The sequence below is a fragment of the Muntiacus reevesi genome, chromosome 3 (assembly GCF_963930625.1).
Source record: "Muntiacus reevesi chromosome 3, mMunRee1.1, whole genome shotgun sequence".
Taxonomy (NCBI): Eukaryota; Metazoa; Chordata; class Mammalia; order Artiodactyla; family Cervidae; genus Muntiacus; species Muntiacus reevesi.
Window position 1 is genome coordinate 5,952,947 of NC_089251.1, and position 20,783 is coordinate 5,973,729.

Sequence of the window (20,783 nt, forward strand, 5' to 3'; positions counted from 1 at the left end):
AAGAGGAGCATGCTGCGCAGTATATTTAGATGTTTGTGTGTCTGCCTCCCACAGTGTTCCATTCCTCAGAGAGGGAAACTGAGACCCGGAGGTTCAGCAGATGGATGGAGCCCTCTGGACATTAGTCCTTGCTGTTGTTTAGTCGCTAAGTCATGTCCAACTCTTTTGCAATCCCATGGACTATAGCCTGCAAGGCTCCTCTATCCATGGGATTTCCCAGGCTAGAAAACTGGAGTGGGTTGCCATTTCCTCCTCCGGAGGATCTTCCCAACCCAGGGACCAAGCCCTCATCTCCTGAACTAGCAGCTGAATTCTTTACCACTGCCACCGGGGAAGCCTGGATATGAGACCTCCGCCAGGGTAAACTTCCCTTAAGCTTCCAGGGTGACTCAGGTGGTGAAGAATCTGCCTGTAATGAGGGAGACCTGGGTTCAATCCCTGGATTGGGAAGACTCCCTGGAGGAAGGAATGGCAACCCACTCCAGTATTCTTGTCTGGAGAATTCCCATGGACAGAGGAGCCTGGTGGGCTACAGTCTGTGGGGTTGCAAAGAGTTGGGCAAAACTGATAGACTAAACACACATAAGCACAGGGTAAACTTGACCCTGTTCTAATAAGAAGACTCTGTCACCTGGCTACCCTCTCTCCTGTGGCCTGACTAGAGCTGAAAGCACAGCAATGGTTTACGTAATCCTGGCTCAGATCAGAACCCCATTCTACTCTGATGGACCTGGTACAAGTCCACCTTCTCCCAAGGACCTCTCAGAGGTGGTTCGCTCAGAGGTAAACCAGTTCCTCTCAGAGGAACACAAGGATCTCCTAAGACCAGCCCAAGGAAAGCAGATATACAGGACTTGTCATCACGGCTACTCCTGCACCCAGGGCAGACATCACTAATCGATCACCATGCTCCTTTCTGGTGGACCCAGATGCCGTCTCTGAATTCATCTCATCTGATGAATATTGCAGCCCCTACCAAGTGACAGGAAGTGATACACGAGGGGAAACTTATTTACCATCCCAGCTTGGACTGCATGGAATAATTGATGGGCCATTGAGGCTGAGCTTCGGTGGGCCTGGAAGTCCCTGCAAGATTCTGATGGGATACTACCTCCTGAGCCTCAGTTTCCCCATTTGTATTCCAGCAAGAACCTTCACAAACCAGCTTTGTGAAGAATATGAGTATTCAGAGAAGAAAATGCTTGGACCAACATTTCTAAAAGTTTGCTACAGCTACATGGGAGGTTATATAAGCTTCATGAGATTTTTTTTTTTTGGCTACAGGACTTATCAGAACCTTGACTATGCAAATGGTTCCTGTGGGTCTCCAGTAAAATTGAACAGGAAGTCTTTTCCAGACTTATTTAAATCCCCCCCTTTTTTTTCCCTAGAGCACCTCATCTGACCAGTGTTTTGGGGTGCACTCTTGGGAGACTAACAACTGAAACAATTATCCCAACCGCGCCGGGCAGGGCAGGATCAGAGATCACAGGCACGTGATGGACAGAGGCAGAAGCTGAGTATCAGACCTTACCTGCTAAGAGGTAGGTGTTCTCCCCAGGGCTGATGGGCTCCTCCCCGCGGAACCAGCGGACCTCTGGTGGTGGGACGCCCGTGGCTTCACAGAACAGCGACAAGGGGTTGTGCAGGCTGGCTGTGACATTGGTCAGTGGGTCCAGGTCGCCGATGAGCTCTGGGGGCACTAGATACAGAGAAGAAGTTATGGTCAGGGTGCAGATGGGGGCTGTATGCTCTCTGCTGCCTCCCCACCGGCTTCCCCAAGCATTCCCACGAAAGGGGGTGAGTGGTGGCCACAGGCTGGACTCTGGCGTCAGGCTGAGGTCTCAGTTTCCCCGACCCCTCAGAGGACAGCCAGGAGAATCCGACAAGGACATGTGTGAAGCCCTTAGCTCAGACCATGGTATGGAGCAAAACTGAGCAAAGGAGACAGAAATCAGAGCCAGGGAACACAGATGGGACCCCAGGTCAACACAGCAGAGTCCCCATCAGAAAGGAAGCCCCGCTCTATCAGGCAGGGACAGGTGGGCGAGGCCTGGGGTACCAGCAATGCTGGCGATATGATGAGAAGACCCTCCCTAAAGGACCCCTACCCACCTCTCTCCTTGTCTCTTCCCACTCTCTGCCTCCACCCTGAGGTATGCACTAGGAGCTCAGTAAAAGATTAGAATCAGGAGGCTGTTCTAGCTACTCTGCTTCAGGCCTCTGCATAGTCTGTTCCCTCTGCCCAACACTCTTCCTCTCACCCCAGCTCCTGATGAACTCCAACTTAGCCTTTACATTTCACGTTTAAAAGTCACCTCCTATAGGAAGCCACCCTGACTTCCTAAGACAGATGACGGTCTAGCTGATCTCTTAGGAACGCCCAAATCCCAGCATCACATACAAACCATGCAGGATAAAGACTGCCCAGAATAGAGTAGGGAACAGCAAAGGAGAGAGAGAAAGGGGGACTTCCCTGGTGGTCCAGTGGCTAAGACTCTGGGCTCCCAGTGCAGGGGAGCCCAGGTTCCATCCCTGGTCAGGGAACTAGCTCCTCCCACATGTTGCAACTAAAGATCCGCTGGGTCTCAATTAAGTCCTGGTGCAGCCAAATAAGTAAACAATAACTTTTTTAAGGCGGGGGGGGGGGGGGGGGGGGAGGGGATAAGGGCTCTTTGGAGCGGGGAGGGGGGAGGGGAGGGGGGAGGGGGGAAGAGGGCTCTTTGGAGCCCCTCCTGATTTTGAGAGCAGTGCTCGCAGCTTCCCCTGACAGCAGCCATCGCCAGAGGCCTGGCTCCCCGGCGATACACGGAGGTGGCCCCAGGAACACGGAGACGGAGGCTGCCGTGCCCCTTCCTGCCCTCCTCCCGGAGGCTGCGGGTCCTTACCGAGCACTGAGAGCGAGAACCACCGCTCCGCCCTGCCGGCCTCGTTCTCGGCCACGCAGCTGTAGCGCCCGGCGTGGGCAGGCTGCGCCCGCTCCACGTGCAGACTCTGCCCGTGGTTCTGGAGCCGCAGGCCGGGCTGGGTCCCCACGGGCCACCCGTCCCGCTCCCAGGTCACGCTGGGCGCGGGTTTCCCTGTGGCGTTGCATTCCAGGCTGGCCTCCTCGTCCTGAATCACGGACACGTCCGCGTAGGGCTCCGCGGGGCCGGCAATCTGCGGGGGAACTGGGGTGGGGAGAAAGCACGTGGAGGCGGGGCGGTAAGGGGGCCGCTGGGCACCAGCCTCAGGCCAGGCTCTGGGCTCGCCTCCATCTGCCCTGGGTACCCCCTGCCTCTCGCCGGCCGTGTGACCTTAGCCAGCTCACCTGCCCGGGCCTCCACTTTACATCTCTATAATCGGATCACCACGGTACCCCAGCCCCCTCTCCCATACCCTGGGAATCACGGGAGGGCCTGCCCTTTGGACAATGAGCTCACAGCACGGTGCTGAAGGTTTGTAAGGACTTTTCTTCCTTAGAAACCAGGGGCTTCTAAACAGTTGTTAGGACTGGTGGTGGGGGTGGGGGATAGTTCCACAGGTGGGATTTTCCCCGAGACGTTGGACAGTAGTTTTCTTGGTTTTATTTTCTTGAACGATTTTTATAAGGCCGAGATATTTAATTTTATCCCCCACAGGATAAGTAGATGGAAACTTTTGTTTCCATCACATATGGGAACTTCATATCAATTTTACATTTCTTTAGTTCCCAGCTGTTTCAAACTGTGGTTTCCCTTTTCTCTCTGGGCCATTGGGAGTCTCTTGGCATCAAGCTGCTTGCTCTCTCATGGTCAGGAGCTATAAGAAGCTGACTCGGAGGGGGCAGTTAAAATAGCAGTAATCTAAAGGGGGACAGGAGAATCCAGCTTCTGTCCTTGCTTGGGTTTGGGGGGGGGGGGAGGGTGAGGTCTGCCCTGCCAGGGTGCCTGGTTGCCCACCCTTCAGGCTGGCCCCTTCTAGCCCATCCCGCCTGGTCCAGGTCATCCCAGGCCGACTCACCGTACACCACCAGCTGCTGGTCCTGGCTGCTATTTCCAGCCACGTTGCTGCACTCACAGGTGTATGTTCCCTCCTGGGCTGGCTGGGCCTGTCCCAGATACAGCAGCTGCCCCACAGCGGACACCTGCCCAAGGCTGGCCCCCTCCCTGGGCAGGGGCTGACCTGGATGCATGAGAAAGAAGCCCCTGGTCCCTGATCCTTCTACCTTGGACATCTGTCCTTCCATCCATCCTGGCCAACTCCTGCTCATCCCGCAGATGCCCGCTAAATGTCACCTCCACCAGGAAGACCTCCCTGAGCACCAAATCTGACCCCAGAACCCCCTCTGATAACCCACAACTCTGAGCTTCTCCCCAACCCAGCTCTACCTACAGGTGGCACGTCTGAATCCCGCCCTGGCCTGGGCTGTCCTGGAGGGAAGACCCTGCCTCACTTTCCCCCTGGGGTCCTTGGAGGCTCTCCGGGGCCTGGCATATAATAGGGCTCAGTGAAGGCTACTGAGTGAAGGACCCATCTGTCTGGCTACAGTGGTGGCGGAAGGAGACCGAGCAGCAGCCACGCCTGGCATCAAGGAGACCCCAGTGCAGGGAAGGATTTTGTAACCCTGGAGCCACTAACCTCCATCACCCTGCACCTGTTCACGGAGGAGCAGCCCTCTGGGCTCCCATCACCCAGCAGCACGTGTCCCGGCCGGGGGAGGGGCTCGGGTGGCCACACAATAGGCTTCCTCGCTCTTACATTCTATTCTCTGTCCACACTGTCTCCCCTAGTGATCTCGGCTTGTCTTGTCACTTCCGGATTTATTCTTAGCCCAGACCTCTCCTCTGAGCTCCAGACACCTCTGTCTGACTGCCCCCTTAACATCTCATTCGGTGTCTAATGGATCTGAAAATTAAAATTCTGCAAACTCCTGGTCTGGCCCCGTAAACCTGCCCTCACAGCCTCTCCATCTCGGGGATGGTAGCAACTCTCTCGATTGCCAGGCCAAAACTTTAAGTCATCTTCAACTCCTCATTCTCCTTACCCTCTCATCCCAGCCTCATCCCCTCATCCCCTCATCAGGACATCCTGGCAGCATCACCTCTGAAATGCATCCAGAAGACTATGGCCCCCTCTCAATATCTCCTGGCTACCCACCTAGTCCAGGTGCCAGTTTCTCTTGCCTGGAGTCCTTGCAGAAGCCCCCTCACTGGCCTCCTGCTCCCACCCTTGCTCCCAGTGGTCTGTTCTTATCATGCTGGCAGGAACCTGCTAAGTACAAACCAGACTGTGTCCCTTCCTTTTCCAGACTCCTAAAACATCCCATCTCACTCAAGGTAAAAGCTGGGACCCTTACAACAGCCTTTGACCCAGCCATCATAGCTCACGTGACCATCTGGAGCTGAATCTGCTGCCACCTCACTGACCGAGCTGTTGTTCTTCAGACAGGCTTGACTCACTCCTGCCCCAGGGCCTTTGCACCTGCTATCACCTCTGCCTGGAATGCTTTTCCCTACAGTCGTCTCATGTTCATTCCTCACCTTCTTCATGTCTGCTTGGTCAAAGGTCCCTGACCACTCAACTTAAAATCGCAAGCCCCACCCCTCCCCCAGCAATCTTCTCCTCTTTCTTGGCTTATATTTTTTTCCATAGCCTTTATCACATCAGGCATTAAGTCATTTACAGGCACACCTCAGAAATAGCACAGTTTCAGTTCCAGACTACCGCAATAAAGCAAGTATCAAAATGAAGCGAGTCACATGAATTCTTGGTTCCCTGGTGCATATATGTTGATACTATAGTCTGTTAAGTGTGCAATATTATGTGAAAAGAAAACAATGTACATAGCTTAATTAAAAATATTTAAAAATGCTAACCATCATCTGAACCTTCAACAAGTCATGAACTTTCTTCAATAGAAACATCAGAGATCACTGGTCACAGATCACCATAACACTTAATAATAACAATGAAGTCATAAATACTGTGAGCATTATCAGAATGTGACAGAGACCCAAAGTGAGCAAATACTATTGGAAAAATGACACCAGTAGACTTTTTGGAGGCAGGGTTGCCATAAACCTTCAATTTGTAAAATACATAACGCCTGTGAAACTCTAAACACAGTGCATTAAAACAAGGTATCTCTGTACTTGTTTCTTATTTATTATTTGACTGTCTCAATCCACTGCTGCATTTATAGCACCTAGAGTGATGCCTGGCACAGACAGGCTCTCAATAAATACTAGTTAAATGAATGAATTCCAAATATTCACTGAACATCTGTTTTGTATCAGGCACTGCTAAGCCACTGCTGAATTCCCAGACAATGCCTCCCAGGGCTCGGGGCTCATGGAGGAGCAGACATTGAAGGACTAAGGTGGGTGACATGACAAGTTAGCACACAGGGGCGGTGTCAAGGAGGCCCCTCTCCCTAGACTGGGGTGGAGGTCAGGGAGGGCTTCCTGGAAGAAGAGACATCTGACGGGAGGCCTGAGATCAGTCTAGCTCTCACTGGCTGAGAAGGGGCTGGAGGGGCGCCGGGGGCTTCTGTAACCAGCACCTGCACCCATCTCCATCTCAGCCAGGGTCTGAAGCAAGGGCAGGGGGAGCCTCGACGGGTGGGGCAGTGAGCCTGGGGCTCAGCCAGCCTACCGTCCTTCTTCCAGGAGATCTTGGGGAAGGGAACGCCCCGACAGTCGCAGGAGAGCCGGGCAGGGTGCCCCTTGGTCACGGTTAGGATGCGTGGCTCCCGCGAGGGGAACACTGGAGGGACTGAGAAAAATGGAGCAGAGGTGAGGAGGGCAGGAAGCTGGGGACTGGGGTGAAAAAGAGACCCCGGGGGAGGGTGCGGCAGGGGAAGGCTATATCCTGGGACCCATGCAAGGCAGCACCGCCCTCCGCCCTGGGCTTGAGAGCCGGCCCTGACAGACGCAGGGGGAGGGACCCCAGCCCAGCCCAGCCTGGGAGACCCTCACCCCAGACATTGAGGTTGAAGTGCTTCTGCGAGCGGCCCACTAGGTTCAGCGCCTCACAGGTGTAGCGGCCCGTATCCCCCACCTCGGCTCTGTCCACCTGGCCGAGAGCAAAAACCACCCATCAGGGGTCTAGCGCAGAGATGGTGTCACAGCTGTGTGACCCGGGCCCGTCACTTTCCCTCGCCGAGCCCACGCTCCCACCTGGAACCTGGGGGTTGATAAGCCAATGGTAACACCCGCTGTACCTCCGGCACCAGGGAGTTTCTGGGAGCCAGGGGCTTGGTGGCCCTGCCAGCCTCACCCCACCTCACATCCACAGCCGTGTCCCAAGGGGAGGTGGGGCTGTGGCTTTGAAGAATGAAAGAGGAAGGAGGGGGCAGTATTCCAGGTGGAGGAAGCAAAACTGAAGTTGCTCGGAGTTAGGAATGATCATATCACCAAGTGTAGAGGGCTGGAGTGGGGTGTGCTCCCCAAAAGCTTGGAGCCATGTCCCCCTTCCCCTGGCTGACGTGGATGAGCTGTTCTCTGGGGCAACTGGGGACCACACAGGCATTCTCTGGAATTCTCCCGGCCAGCCCAGGAGAAAGGTGTCACCGTGCTCACAGGTGAGAGATCTGAGGCCAGAGAGGTCCAGACAGGAGGCAGGAGGGGCGGCTGAAAGCTGGACGGGCTGACTCTAGACGCGACTCTAATTAACCCTTGCCTTGCCGGGCTGGATGAAAGTTCTTAAATGCCCAAAGGCAAGAAGGTTTTCCAGCAAGGAGTGAAAAATGGGTGGAAAGCTTTGGGGGAGGGGAGGGGCTGAGAAGGACTGATGCTGAAGCTGAAACTCCAATACGTTGGCCCCCTGATGCGAAGAACTGACTCACTGGAAAAGACCCTGATGATGGGAAAGATTGAAGGCGGGAGGAGAAGGGGACGACAGAGGATGAGATGGTTGGATGGCATCACTGACTCAATGGACATGAGTTTGAGTTGGTGATGGACAGGGAGGCCTGGCGTGCTGTGGTTCATGGGGTCGTAAAGAGTCGGACACGACTGAGCGACTGAACTGAACTGAAGGGGCTGAGAGAAACTCCCGGGCTCAGTCCTGGGGCTTCACTCTCCATCCTGGTTTGGCTGCAAGTGGCTTTGCTGGGTCGGGGGACTGGCTGGGCTGCAAGTTGAGATGAGCTGAACTGATGTTGGAGGGGGTATCCCAGCCCACCCGGGTCAGGGCTCAGCTCCGCTCATGGTGGGGCCCTCCTTGGTGGCCTAGGAGGCCGCACACCTCCAGCAAGGCCTGGTCTGTAGAGAGGTGGACGCCGGGCCGGGGCTCCAGGGGGCGGCCGTCTTTGCGCCAGCTCAGCACGGGAGGGGGTACAGCGTAGCTCCAGCACTCCAGGGCCACGGACTCATTGGCCACGACAGATACGTTCCGCTCCTCTCCGAGGAAGCTGGGGGGCGCTGCGGGAGGGGGCGGGGCAGCAGCCGTCTCAGGCAGGTGAGTCGAGTCACGTCCTGAGTCAGGCCCCCCCATCCAGCAGCCAGGAGCGAACACGGGGGACGGGGAGGTGCTGTGAGGATAGGGGCCACCCCCTGAACTGAAGCCCTCTGTCCTCCCCTCAACGACCGGCAGAGGAGACCCCCAAACCTGAACAGGATGGTGGGTTATGATGTCAATATTCTGAATATGATTTTGTATTTTACTTTTATAAATTTTTTAAAGAGAAACTTTAATCTTTATTTATTTAAGGTCTTAGGCCAGGCCATGCACAGCATATGGGATCTTAGTTCCCTGATCAGGGATCAAACCCGTGCCCCCTGCATTGGGAGTGCAGAATCTTAACCACTGGACCACCAGGGAAGACCCCTGATTTTGTACTTTAGCTGTATCTGATGTTACCACTGAAGAAGGGCGCGCCAGCCCACCTGTCCATGACAGGGGAGTTGACAGTTTAAGATATGGTTCGGGGGGTCCAACGGACCCCTACATGAAGGCAGACGCAGTCTCAGGACAGACCTGGCACATCCACCCCCTGGGGATGCCCAGTCCCACCGTCTTGAGCCTCCAGCCTGCACCCTGCAGCCTCCGAGGCCTATGACTCACTGTGGACATGCAGGAAGACGTCCCGGCGGTCCTCGCCCACTGCATTCACGGCCACGCAGGAGTAGCTGCCAGAGTCGGAGGCCCGGGCGCTGGCCAGCGTGAGGACCCGGCCCCCAGGGAAGACCTGCGCCCCAGAAGAAAGTCCACAGGCAATCAGTCTCCTTCACAAGCTGGCATTGCCGACAGGTGCTCCTGGGCAGCCTGCCCCAGGCCCCCAAAGCCCCCCAGCAGTGCAGGGGAAATGCAAGCTATACCCGGACCTCAGGACCTCTGCTGGCTGGTGGGCAATTCCATCGGTCCTGAGGAAGGGTCCTCTGGGGAGTAGGGCTGGGGCTGGGAGCCCTTGAAATAAGGCCAGTCCCCAGGTATAAGATGCATGACAGATTTCAAAGGGTTTGTACCAAAAGGAGAAGGTAAGCTGTCTGGTTAATGATGTTTTATAATGATCACTTGATACAGTGACGCTTTTGGGATATACTGGGTGAACTAAAGTGTATTTTTTATGCAGCAGTTTTTAAAATATTCCCTTTTTATATAGCCAGAGGGTATTCTGTTTGCTTGTTTCTTTGTTTATTCATTCATTTATTTTGCCTGCACTGTGCAGCTTGCAGGATCTCAGTTCCCTGACCTGGGATCAAACCCCTGCCCCTTGCAGTGGAAGCAGGGAGTCCTAATAACTGGATAGTCAGGAGATGCCCTAAAATGTATTTTTAAAATTAGTCTCACCTGTGCCTTTTTACTCAGTCTAATGCAGTTACTAGAAAATTTTAAACTAGATATTTGGTTCCTAGCATATATTACATTAACATTATGTTATGTTCAGTTCAGTTCAGTCGCTCAGTCGTGTCCGACTCTTTGCCACACCATGGACTGCAGCACGCCAGGCTTCCCTGTCCATCCTATGCATAATGCAATGCATGTTATGTTACACTACATTATATTATGATTATATCTCATATTGGCGGTGGGCCTTGTTCCTGGAGACCACCTGGCCCCTGACTCCTTTTAGCGGCTCTCCTCCCTCCCTGCAGCCAACCGTCCTGGGCCATCACTGTTGCCCTCTCCCCCCGGCGTCCCCAGGCCCTGACCTCTGTTCCCAGCACCTACTGAGGCACCAGAGAGGTGAGTTGCCCCCTCCCCCCGCCCACTGACCTGGAGACCGGTGGTCCCTGCAGTGGACACGGGGTTTCCATCCTTCAGCCACATCAGCAGGGGGCTGGGAGTCCCGGTGGCGTTACAGGTCAGCCGAACCGGGCTGTGCAGCAGCACGGGGCCCGGGAGGCTGGGCGGCAGCGTGATGCGCGGGGGCGCTGCAGTGCGAGGGAGACACGGGGCGCGGGCTGAGCCCCGCTGAGGGCGAAGCAGGCAGGGCCCCTGGCCGGGCACCCCCGCAGGAGTGCGTGGCCACCAACGAGAGCTCAGGGACAGCGACTCCCAACACGGGCGGGGCACGCCCCGGGTCTCGAGGCTGCTCGTTTCATCCCTCCGGCCCCACAGATGCGAAACCGAGGCTCAGAGAGGGCCAGTGACCTGCCCAGCGACCTGCTACCAGGGGCTGGCAGGAGCAGCCCTTGAACCTGGGCCTCCTGGTTACCGTGAGGTCATCATCATGCCGATGGTGTAGGGGTCACAGGGGTGACCCCTGTTATGGTGATCAGTGATCTTTGATGTTACTATGACTCACCCAAGGCTCAGATGACAGCAGTTTTTAGCAATAAAGTACTTTTTAATTAAGGTATGTCCATGTTTTAGACATGCTATTGCACCTGTAACAGGCTACAGTACAGTGTATATAGAACTTTTCTAGGCACTGGGAAGCCAAAAAAACTCATATGACTTGCTTTATTTTGTTATTTGCTTTATTGTGGTGGTCTGGAACCAAACCTGCACTATCTCTGAGTTGTGTCTGTACCCAATAAATGTGGTTGGGTAGAAGATGGACAGATGGAGGAATTGATGTTTGAACAGACGAATGGTTGGGGGATGGACAAGCTGGATGGTTAGATGGGTGGGTGGGTTAGATGGGCAGAGAATTGAATGGTTGGTTGGATCAATGGATGGGCAGTTGGGTGTTTCTATGTGTAGATGGAAGAATGGATAGATGAATGAATGGGTGGATAAATGATAGATGGAAGGAAGGAAAGATAAATGAAAGGAAGCATGGATGCATGGATGATTGATGGAAGACAGAAAGGATGGATGAATGGATGATGGATGGAAGGATGGGTGGTGGGTGGAAGAAGGGAAGGATGGATGGATGAGAGATGGATGAACAGACAGGGACAAATGGATGGGCAACGACTTTGGGGACATATCCCTTTAGTCGTGGGCAGCTCACCATTGACCCGCAGGTTGTACTGCAGCTCCGTGCTGCCGGCCACATTGGATGCCACACAGCGGTAGCTCCCAGCATCAGAAAGCTGGGCTTGCTCAATGAGAAGAATTCTCCCATCAATTGACACCATCACTCTGTCCCGGGCAGAGACAGGCTGGCGGCCCTTAAACCAGGAGATATCTGGAGAAGAGAAGAGAGAGGCAAGGGTCCCTGCCAGCCTTTCAGAGTGTGCCTGTGTCCTGTGCATCCAAGGGAGGCTTCCAGGGTGCCCATATGGTGCAACTTTATTTCAGGCACTGGAGAAAGCCTGAAAGGAAGGCGGATGGGAACAGAATATGGCAGTTGTCTGAGATGGAATCGAAGGCAGAGAGGGACACAGGCTGGAGCAGCCAGGAGCAAGAACAGTCAAAGCCAGTCTGGCCCCTTCACATCTTCCCCCTGCCAGGAGACCACCCACGAGGTAGATCTTTAAAAGAGAGTATAGTGAAAGTGAAAGTGAAGTAGCTCAGTCGTGTCCAACTCTTCGCGACCCCGTGGACTGTAGCCTACCAGGCTCGTCCCTCCATGGGATTCTCCAGCCAAGAATACTGGAGTGGGTTGCCATTTTTTTCTCCAGGGGATCTTCCCGACCCAGGAATCAAACCCGGGTCTCCAGCATTGTAGACAGACTCTTTAACCTCTGAGCCACCAGCGAAGCCCCAAAAGAGAGTATAGTATACCCCAAAACAGCAGCCTCATCATTATGGATCGGTTGTGAATAGATACATGGACCCCAGGTTCTAGCAGCACTGTTCACAATAACTGAGATAAGGAAATGAGCTAAATGTCCATCAACAGATGGATGGATAAAGAAGATATGGTACATGTACACAATGGAATATTACACAGCCATGAAAAAGAACAAAATAATGCCATTTGCAGCAGCATGGATGGAACTAGAGATTGTCATACTAAGTGAAGTAAAGACAAATACCAGAAAGAGAGAGACAAAGACCATATGATATCACTTATATGTGGAATCTAAAATATGCTACAAATGAACCTATCCACGAAAGAAAAACAGACTCACAGACATAGAGAACAGATGTGTGGTTGCCCAAGGGGGCGTGGGGGAGGGCGAGGGATGGCGTGGGAGGCTGGGGTCAGCAGATGTAAGCTACCATGTATAGGATGGAGAAATAAGGTCCTACTGTATGCACAGAGAACTATATTCAATATCTTATGATAAACCATAATGGAAAAGAATATTCATAAAGAATGTACATTCATATGTACAACTGAATCACTTTGCTGTATAGCAGATATTAACACAACATTGTAAATTAACTGCACTGCAACTAAAAACTAAAGTTAATGAAGAGATTATAAACGAATAAGGACCGACTGTATCTCCAACTTCCTTCCACCCTGCCAGGGCCCATGCCAGAACAGGGTACCCCCACAGCAGAGGGCCAATACCTCCAGGGCTCACTACCCCAGGCAAAGCAGGATGGCCGTGGTTCCGAAGGGGGACAGGAAATGGACCCTCTTCCTGGGCCCATCCTGCCTGCTGGGCATTCACACCCAGCCCCAGCTCCCAGCCCTTTCCTCAACCACTGGTCTAGAGAAGATTCTCAACCCCCAGCCCAGGGGCAGCCCCACGAAACCACAAACTCAGCAGGAATCCTGCAGGTGTGTTTCAGACACCAGCGCAAAGCCTCTGGGCCCTGGTGTGTAATGGGCATGAGATAAACAGCTGTCGAGAAGGACGAGGGGAACATGGGGAGGGGAGGGGAGGGTCTGCTGATTTCATCCTCAGCCAGAGCGGTGCCTGGAGCCCAGGTTGACCTCTTCAGATGGGAACTGGGGTTGGCTGGAGGTGGTCTTCAGACAAGAGGAGGGGTCATACTTACCAGGAGGGGGCACGCCGGAAGCCAGGCACTCCAGGGTCACGGAGGCATTTTCTAGCACCGCCTTGTTGACCAGGCCCGGCTCGATGGTGGGAGGCACTAGGGAGATAAGAAGAGCCTGGCTTTCAGGGCGAGGCTCCAGGCAGCTCAGCTCAGCCACCCCAAGACCCCCCCCCCCAAGCCTTCCCAAGGGGGCCTGGGCAATAAGGCACCCCAACGGCTCATGCTTGTTGATTAAGGAACCCCCTCCTGGACCATGCCCAAGAACAAAGGCACTGGGATGCAAGCTTTATTTCAATTGCTTGTACCCAACCCCCCAGGAACAGCCAGCATCAGGCACAGTGGGGGAGGTGGGCTCCAGGGGCCCCAGGAAGTCATGAGGGGTGACAAGGACAAGGATGTGCCCATATACCCAAGGACCTAAATGAGCCCTCAAATGCATAAAACAAGCAAAGATACAAATGAATGAGAACAGGTTGTCCACTGAAAGTCTAACAGAAAGCGATCAAAGGAGAGGCTTCCCTGGTGGCTTAGTGGTAAGGAATCTGCCTGCCAATGCAGGAGACGTGGGTTTGATCCCTGGTCTGGGAAGATCCCACTTGACATGTAGCAACTAAGCCTGTGTGCCAGAATTACTGAACCTGTGCTCTTGAGCCCGTGAGCACAACTACTGAGCCTTCATGCCACAACCACTGAAGCCCACGTGCCCTAGGACCCGTGCACCACAACAAGAGAGGCCACCGCAATGAGGAGCCGACTGCAACTAGAGAGTAGCCCCTGCTGGCCGCAGCTAGAGAAAAAGCCCACGCAACAAGGAAGAACCAGCACAGCCAAGAAAAATAAATAAATAGATAAATGAAATTATATATATACACACATATATATAAACAACCAAAAGGGACCACAGTAAATGACTCTCTACCTATTTTATCTTATTGGCTGCACTGCATAGCATGTGGGATCTTAGTTCCCCGACCAGGGATCAAACCCATGCCCCCTGCAGTGGAAGTGTAGCGTCTTAACCATTGGACCGCCAGGGAAGTCCCATCGACATCTAAAGTTAAGTACGTGGCATTGATTTTAGGACCCCCGGCCATCTCGGACCTCTGGCAGTGGCCCCGTGGGCCCTCAGCCACCCACCACGCCCGTTACAGTCTCCTTACCTAACACCCTGAGCGTCACGTCCCTCCTGCTCTCCCCGGCCAGGTTAGTGGCGACACAAGTGTAGATGCCTTCGTCCTTCAGGTCCACCTTCTCGATCTGGGTGGACAGGAGGAAGGGTGGGTGTGTACCAGGGAGGTGGGCGGGGCCCGGGGTCAGGGCGGTCAGAGCGCCACTGGGGTATGGTGACTGGGCAGGATGCTGCTGGCCCCGGGGCAGGAGAAAGTGAGGATGGGCACAAGCTTGGTTCTGGGGTGGAGTTCTGAGCCCCGCTTTCAGATTCCAGAGGATTCCTCTGATCTTGGGGGCTACTCCCCTCCCCCAACTTTCTCCCTCTGGCCACCCAAACTCTCAGACCCAGTCGAGGCTAAGGGCTCCCTTCCTTCTTCAGACCCAGCACCCCAGCGTCCACTGAGCATTTCCAGGATGAGTGGACATTGTTCTGCCCTCAGGCTGCCAGGGCCCCTCTTGGGCTCTCCAGGACCCCAAAAAGCAGCCGCTCCACCTGTGCAGTTGTCCCACCAGCCCTAGGGCCCTTGCACATACCTGCAGGCTCCCCCCCGAGGCTGCCAGAGCTACCCCATCCTTCCACCAGCGGAGGCTTGGGGTAGGCACCCCAGTCCCTGCACATCGGAGGGTCACAGGCTGCAGGAAAGGGGCTGTGATGTTCTCACCCCCAACTATGACCACCGATGGGAGCTCTGGGCAGAGGAGAGGCAGGGAGGCCCAGTCAGGGTCAGGAGGGGTGCAGTGGGCACCCAGAAACCTCCTCAATGCCTGGGTAGTGAGGGAGTGGCCTTGCGGGGCTGGCCTCTAGCTTCCCCCCACTCAACCCTCCAGACACCTGGCCTTGGGGGGAAGAGCACCAGGCTGGGAGCCAGCAGAACAGGTCTTTTCCTTTAAAATTCTCCCATCCACCATCCGTCATCCACCCATTCATCATCTACCATCCATCATAGATCCATTCATCATCCATCCATCCACCCATCATCTACCATCCATCATCCATCATAGATCCATTCATCCATTCATCATCCATCCATTCATCCATCCATCCACCCATCATCTATCATCCATTCATCCATCATTCATCATCCATCCATCCAACCATACATCATCCATTCATCCATTAATCATCCATCCTTCCTCTATTCATCCACCCTTCATCAACCATCCATCCACAATCCACCATCCATCCATCCATCTACCATCTATTTATCCATCATCCATCCATTCATTCATTCTTCATCCACCCATAAACTGTCACCCATCCACCCATCCACCATCCATCCATTTATTCATCCATTCATCCATCATTCATCATCCATCCATCCATCAACCACCCATCCACCCATCATCTATCATCAATCATCCATCCATTATTCATCATCCATCCATCTACCATCTATCTATCCATCATCCACCCATGCATTCATCCACCATCCATCCATCCATCCATCCATAAACCATCATTCATCCATCAATTCATCATCCATCCATCCATCCAACACCCACCCATCATCCATCATCCATCCATATGTGCACTGTGCCCCTCACTGCACTAGGCACAGAGACAGCAGAGAAAGCTCTGTGCTGCCCCCAGAGCTCCCAAGCTGGGCAGGAGACATGAACAACCAAACAAGCAATTCCAGTACAATAGGTGGGGGTGCTATGGTCATGAAGTGCAGATTGTAACCATGTTGGAATCAAGGAGGGCTTCCTGGAGGAAAGGGTGTTTTACGACAGATTTAAAAGAGAGAGGAGGTAAGCAGGCGAAGAAGACTGTTTCAGGCCAAGGAAACAGCATTTGCAGGCTTGAGGTAAGAAAGCCAATTTATTTAAAGAGTGGAATGAAGTTTGGTGTGATCAGTATAAAGAGAGCAAATGGGGTAAGAGAGGCTGGGGAGAGGATCATGGGCCTGTGGACTGGGGAGACATCAAGTGTAGTGAGAAGCTGAGACCCCGCTCACGTCTGTGTCTCTTTGGTAAGCTGGGGAGTCCAGCCCAGAAATGTCGTCCTGAGAAGACCAGCTCCCCACCCTGCCCAAGTCTACGAGGCCTGCCAAAGGCGCAGAGGACCTTGGGCCTCTGGCTTCACCCACCCCGGCCCCGGAACCCCAGGCCCACTCACCGTGCACAGAGAGCTCCACCTCGGCCCCGGCCGTGCCGGCCTCGTTGGTGGCCTGGCAAGCGAAGAGACCCGCGTGGCCCAGCTCCACGCGGTCGATGTGCAGCATGGTCCCCTGCAAGGCCACCCGCACCCCGGGCAGCTCCTCGGCCGGGCGGCCATTCTGCAGCCACCTAGAGCGTGGCGGGGAGGGGAACAGGTCAGCCTAGGCCGGGGCAGGCAGGGGCGACGGGACAGGCCAAGAGGTCAGGCACATCTCTCTCCTGCTCTCACGCCCCTGGCTCCACGGCCTCCTTCAAACTTCTGGGAGGTGGAGTATCTCCCAGCCCCACCCCTCCAAGCATGCTCTTTGCCCACCCCCGTCCCCCCAGTTCTGGCCTCCACCACCCCATACGCACTGGATCGTGGGCACTGGGAAGCCCGAAGCCAGGCAGGGAAGGTCCAGGGACTGTCCCACGAGGGCGGTCACCTGGCCCAAGCCTTCAGCCACCAGGAGCTGCGGGGCAACTGCAGACAGGAGTCACCACTGGGTGTCGGGAGTTGAGAAAGTGCCGGCCTCCAGCGCTCCCAAGCCCCTGTGCCGCCGGAGGAAGGCCCAAGCTCCACCTCACCCTTCAAGTCTCCCTATAAGTGGCCCCTCCCCCAGGAGGCCTTCCAGGACCACCGAAGTTCGGCCTCCCCACCAGAGCGGTGTGTTTATTCAGCATCTGTCTTCTTCGCAGACCCAGGGCTCAGGACTCTCGTCTGCCTGTTCCCTGACTTATCTCGGAGTCAGTGGTGGGAAGAAGCAGGCAAAAGCCCCGCCCACCTGTCCTGGGTCCGGCGCCCACCACCCAGCTTTGGGCCTCAGAGAGTTAGTTCCCCATTGAGCTCCCATTGACCAGGAGCATCTCTTGGAAGACAGATGTCCTCCTTCCAGGGGTGGTGTCCTCTGCCCAGGGGTCCTCCACCACCAGCCAAGTGGTGACCTAACCCAGAGTCCTGGGAGGGAACAGGGACCCTTGAACCTGGGAGTTAACCCCGTCCACCCGGTAGCTCCGAAGGGCCCCCGCCTAGGTCACAGTGCCCTCATCTATCTCAGGCACTGGTCACTTCTCCCCCAGCTTCCACCCCCTCCGCACACAGCCGGAATGCGAGGAGGGGCCCCCGGCCCAGTGACGCGGGCGGGGCAGGCCTGGGCTCACCCTGCACCTCCACGGAGTAATGCAGCATAGCCTCCCCCGCGGGGCTGCTGGCCACGCAGCTATACAGGCCTCCTGACGCCTCCCCCAGGCTCTCCAGGCTCAGCACGCCGCCGCCCGCCTCCAGCCACGTCCCGTTGCTCTCCACCACGGGCAGCCCCTCATGGTACCAGGAGACGGTGGGGGGTGGGTAACCTCTGGCCACACACTCCAGGGTCAAGGGCCTCCCGGCCACGGCCTTCACCACTCGAGGTCCTTCACCAGTGCCCTCGATGGTGGGTGGAACTAGGGGACAGATGGAGGCGGGGGGCTGTTCAGGGGCCAGAAGCCCAGTTAAGCCCCTCCCTGACCCCACCCTGAGCGAGATGCCTCTTCCCCGCTCCGCTAGCTGGAAGCCCTGTTCAGACCTCACCTCCTCCTCTGAGCCTCCCCCAAACCCCTAGCTGGAAGCACCCTCTCCATCCTCTGTGCCTTGGGGGCTCCACCCCCCCCATTGCCCCCTACTCTGCCTGCATCTTCTCTCCATGCCTTGCTCCCCCCATGAGCTCATCTTCCACAGAACGCTCGTCTCTGCGTACCCCCAGCAGGTCTCCATATCCACTGAACCCCAGGTGATGAGCTCCCTCGGGCCCAAGATCAAAGCCTCTGCTCCTACTGGCCCCGTTTCTGGTCCAAGGAAGTGAGCCGAGCCTAGTCCAGATGACCCAGCCTGTGGGGGCTCCCAACTCAGCCAGGGATGGCCAAGTGGGTAGCCAGGGAGGGGGGTGCCTCTCTTCCCATTGGGGAGGGCCCCCCAAGTTGCTAAGCCCATGGAGCTGTTTGTTGCTAGGAGACATGAGGCAAAAAGAGACTATGATGGGCGTCTCAGCCTCACGGGGGTCACAAGCCCCACTGTAAACATAATGAAAATACACGTGCATTTTCCGTCAACTTCCAGGAGGTCCTCAGATCCCTGAGCTGGCAGCTGGGCTCACTCTCAGAGGGGGCCCGCAGAACCCAGACACCCCAGCTTCCCTTTGGGGTTCCCAAGGCTCCAGAACTGACGCTTCAAGAGGAACCAGAAGGACCCCACTGGCCTGCATTCTGTCCTCTCGGACTTCACCTGCTCGGACCCATCCCTGCCCATCGACACACACCCTGTCCTCTGAGTTCTCTGCGTGCCCTCAGAGCCAAGACCCTTCACGCAGGCCAACGCCCAGGTTAACAGCATGCGGGAGACCAGGGTTCAGTCCCTGGGTTGGGAAGGTCCCCTGAAGGAGGAAATGGCCACGCACTCCAGTATCTTGCCTGGAGAATCCCATGTACAGAGGAGCCTGGCGGGCCACAGGGTCGCAAAGAGTCAGACCCGACTGAACGACTAACGCTTTCACTTTATCTATAGTCAGACCCTCTAGGTGTGAACCAGGTCCTCTAGCGGGGTGACCTGGGTCAGTCCCAGAGCCCACCAGACTCACTCTTGAGTGGGAGGACCAGGGCCCTAGTCCCTGAGATGAAATTAGCTGTTGCTATGATGAGGCCCAGGGGGTCTGGACCACAGTAAGTGATTAATCAAGAGCAGTTAGTTATTAGTGATGGTCTTGGGGGTCTGGGTGCAAGTTTCTGAAAAGGCCTAAACCACAAGGGGAGACCTGGCTTCTCCACTGGGCTCTCCCTGGGCCCTGAGACAGACCCGTCTCCTGGCCTTAGTTTCCGCTCTGGCCAGGGGAGGCTGGATGAGATGACCCTTCTCCCCGGGGTAACTCTTCAATCTCATTATCTGGGGCCTCTGGCCGCTCCCCTCGCCCACCTTTGGAGCCAGATGGAGGCCCCCTTGGTGCAGGGTCCTCCCCCCGCTCACCCCAGCTGACCCTTGCTCCTGCCGCGCCCCCGGGCCGCTCACCGTAAACCTCCAGCCGGGTGGTCTTCTCCACGACCCCCACGGCATTGCTGGCCTTACAGTTGTAGGTGCCAGCGTCCGAGCCCTGGGCCCGCTCCAGCTGCAGCTGCCGGCCGCCTCTGGTGTAGACCACCTCAGCGCTGGGGACCAGGGGGTCCCCATCCTTGAACCAGGTGATGTCGGGCATGGGCACCCCTCGCGCCTCGCACAGGAACCACACGGGGTGGCCCTCCATGACGGCCACCTCGCTCGTCTCGTTGGAGCCCCAGATGGTGGGGGGTGCTGAAGACAGTGGGGGCGAGAGAAGGTCACAGGGAGCCTGCCCAGCGCCGAGGCGGCTGGCATCCCGCCCCTCGCAGCCCCCAAGCCCCTGCCCGTGGGTCACAGCGCCGCACCCGTCACAAGCTTCCACTGCAGGGAGCGGGGAGGGGCGGGGGACTCTGGGGACAGACGGGAGAGGCCAGCTCGGGACTGCTGACGTGGAAGGCGAGCCTGGCCATGACAACGGTGCAGGAGGCGGGGCAGGGGCCGCAGGTCAGGCTCTGGACACCCCCACTCCACCCCCCGCCTCTAAGTGGCTATATGACCTGGAGAGGTCGCTTTCTCCGGGGTTCAACCTCCTCATCTGTAAAACGAGGGGCTGAACTGGATCAGGGGTCCCACAGGGCAGGTCACACACCACGGGTGGTACCCAAGTGGACCCTCGGGACACACGGACATGCATCTCATAACAGAACAGTTATGCCCTTCCCTAATCTCCTTCTGGCCTGATTACGACAAAAGAAAAGGCAGTTTGGTGTGTCTGGCGTGACTGTGTTCTTAACCTTTCTAGCACTTTTTATTCTGCACTTTTTACCACATGCGGGCAGCTCATCCCTCAAGGTTTCCAACATCCCTCTTTGGTGGCATTTGTTTTCACAGCTTCCTCCCACAAAGACCAAGCAACCCTGGTTCCCACTTCCCTTTGAAATATCCAACATCCTTTTAGGTAACTGGGCTTCAGTGGAAAGAAAAGTGACTTGATTTAAAGAAATGACCATTTGGAGTATACCAGAGATAGGAGAACTTGGAAAGCTCGGATGGGGACGATGGGATTTGGGGAATGTTGCAGATTCCCTCTGTCCGTCCCCCTCCGGTTTTATTGGACTGGGGGTGGACTCCTCAGAGACTCCCGTTTCTGCCCTCA

General features: G+C 55.6%; 1 protein-coding gene across 1 annotated transcript in view; it reads right to left on the reverse strand.

Moving 5' to 3' along the window:
• The window catches only part of HMCN2 (hemicentin 2), a 172,727-nt gene that overhangs the window by 60,531 nt on the left and 91,413 nt on the right, over positions 1–20,783 (reverse strand). The window contains exons 31-46 of the mRNA XM_065928266.1: positions 19,601–19,879; positions 17,725–18,006; positions 16,939–17,047; positions 16,544–16,713; positions 14,959–15,113; positions 14,415–14,511; positions 13,255–13,350; positions 11,366–11,542; positions 10,180–10,337; positions 9,028–9,151; positions 8,209–8,384; positions 6,939–7,035; positions 6,616–6,735; positions 3,982–4,143; positions 2,889–3,170; positions 1,535–1,702 (exon numbers count right to left, since the gene is read on the reverse strand). Coding sequence (XP_065784338.1) covers positions 1,535–1,702; positions 2,889–3,170; positions 3,982–4,143; positions 6,616–6,735; positions 6,939–7,035; positions 8,209–8,384; positions 9,028–9,151; positions 10,180–10,337; positions 11,366–11,542; positions 13,255–13,350; positions 14,415–14,511; positions 14,959–15,113; positions 16,544–16,713; positions 16,939–17,047; positions 17,725–18,006; positions 19,601–19,879 — 2,652 coding nt within the window. The remainder of the gene's footprint in view (positions 1–1,534; positions 1,703–2,888; positions 3,171–3,981; positions 4,144–6,615; positions 6,736–6,938; positions 7,036–8,208; positions 8,385–9,027; positions 9,152–10,179; positions 10,338–11,365; positions 11,543–13,254; positions 13,351–14,414; positions 14,512–14,958; positions 15,114–16,543; positions 16,714–16,938; positions 17,048–17,724; positions 18,007–19,600; positions 19,880–20,783) is intronic.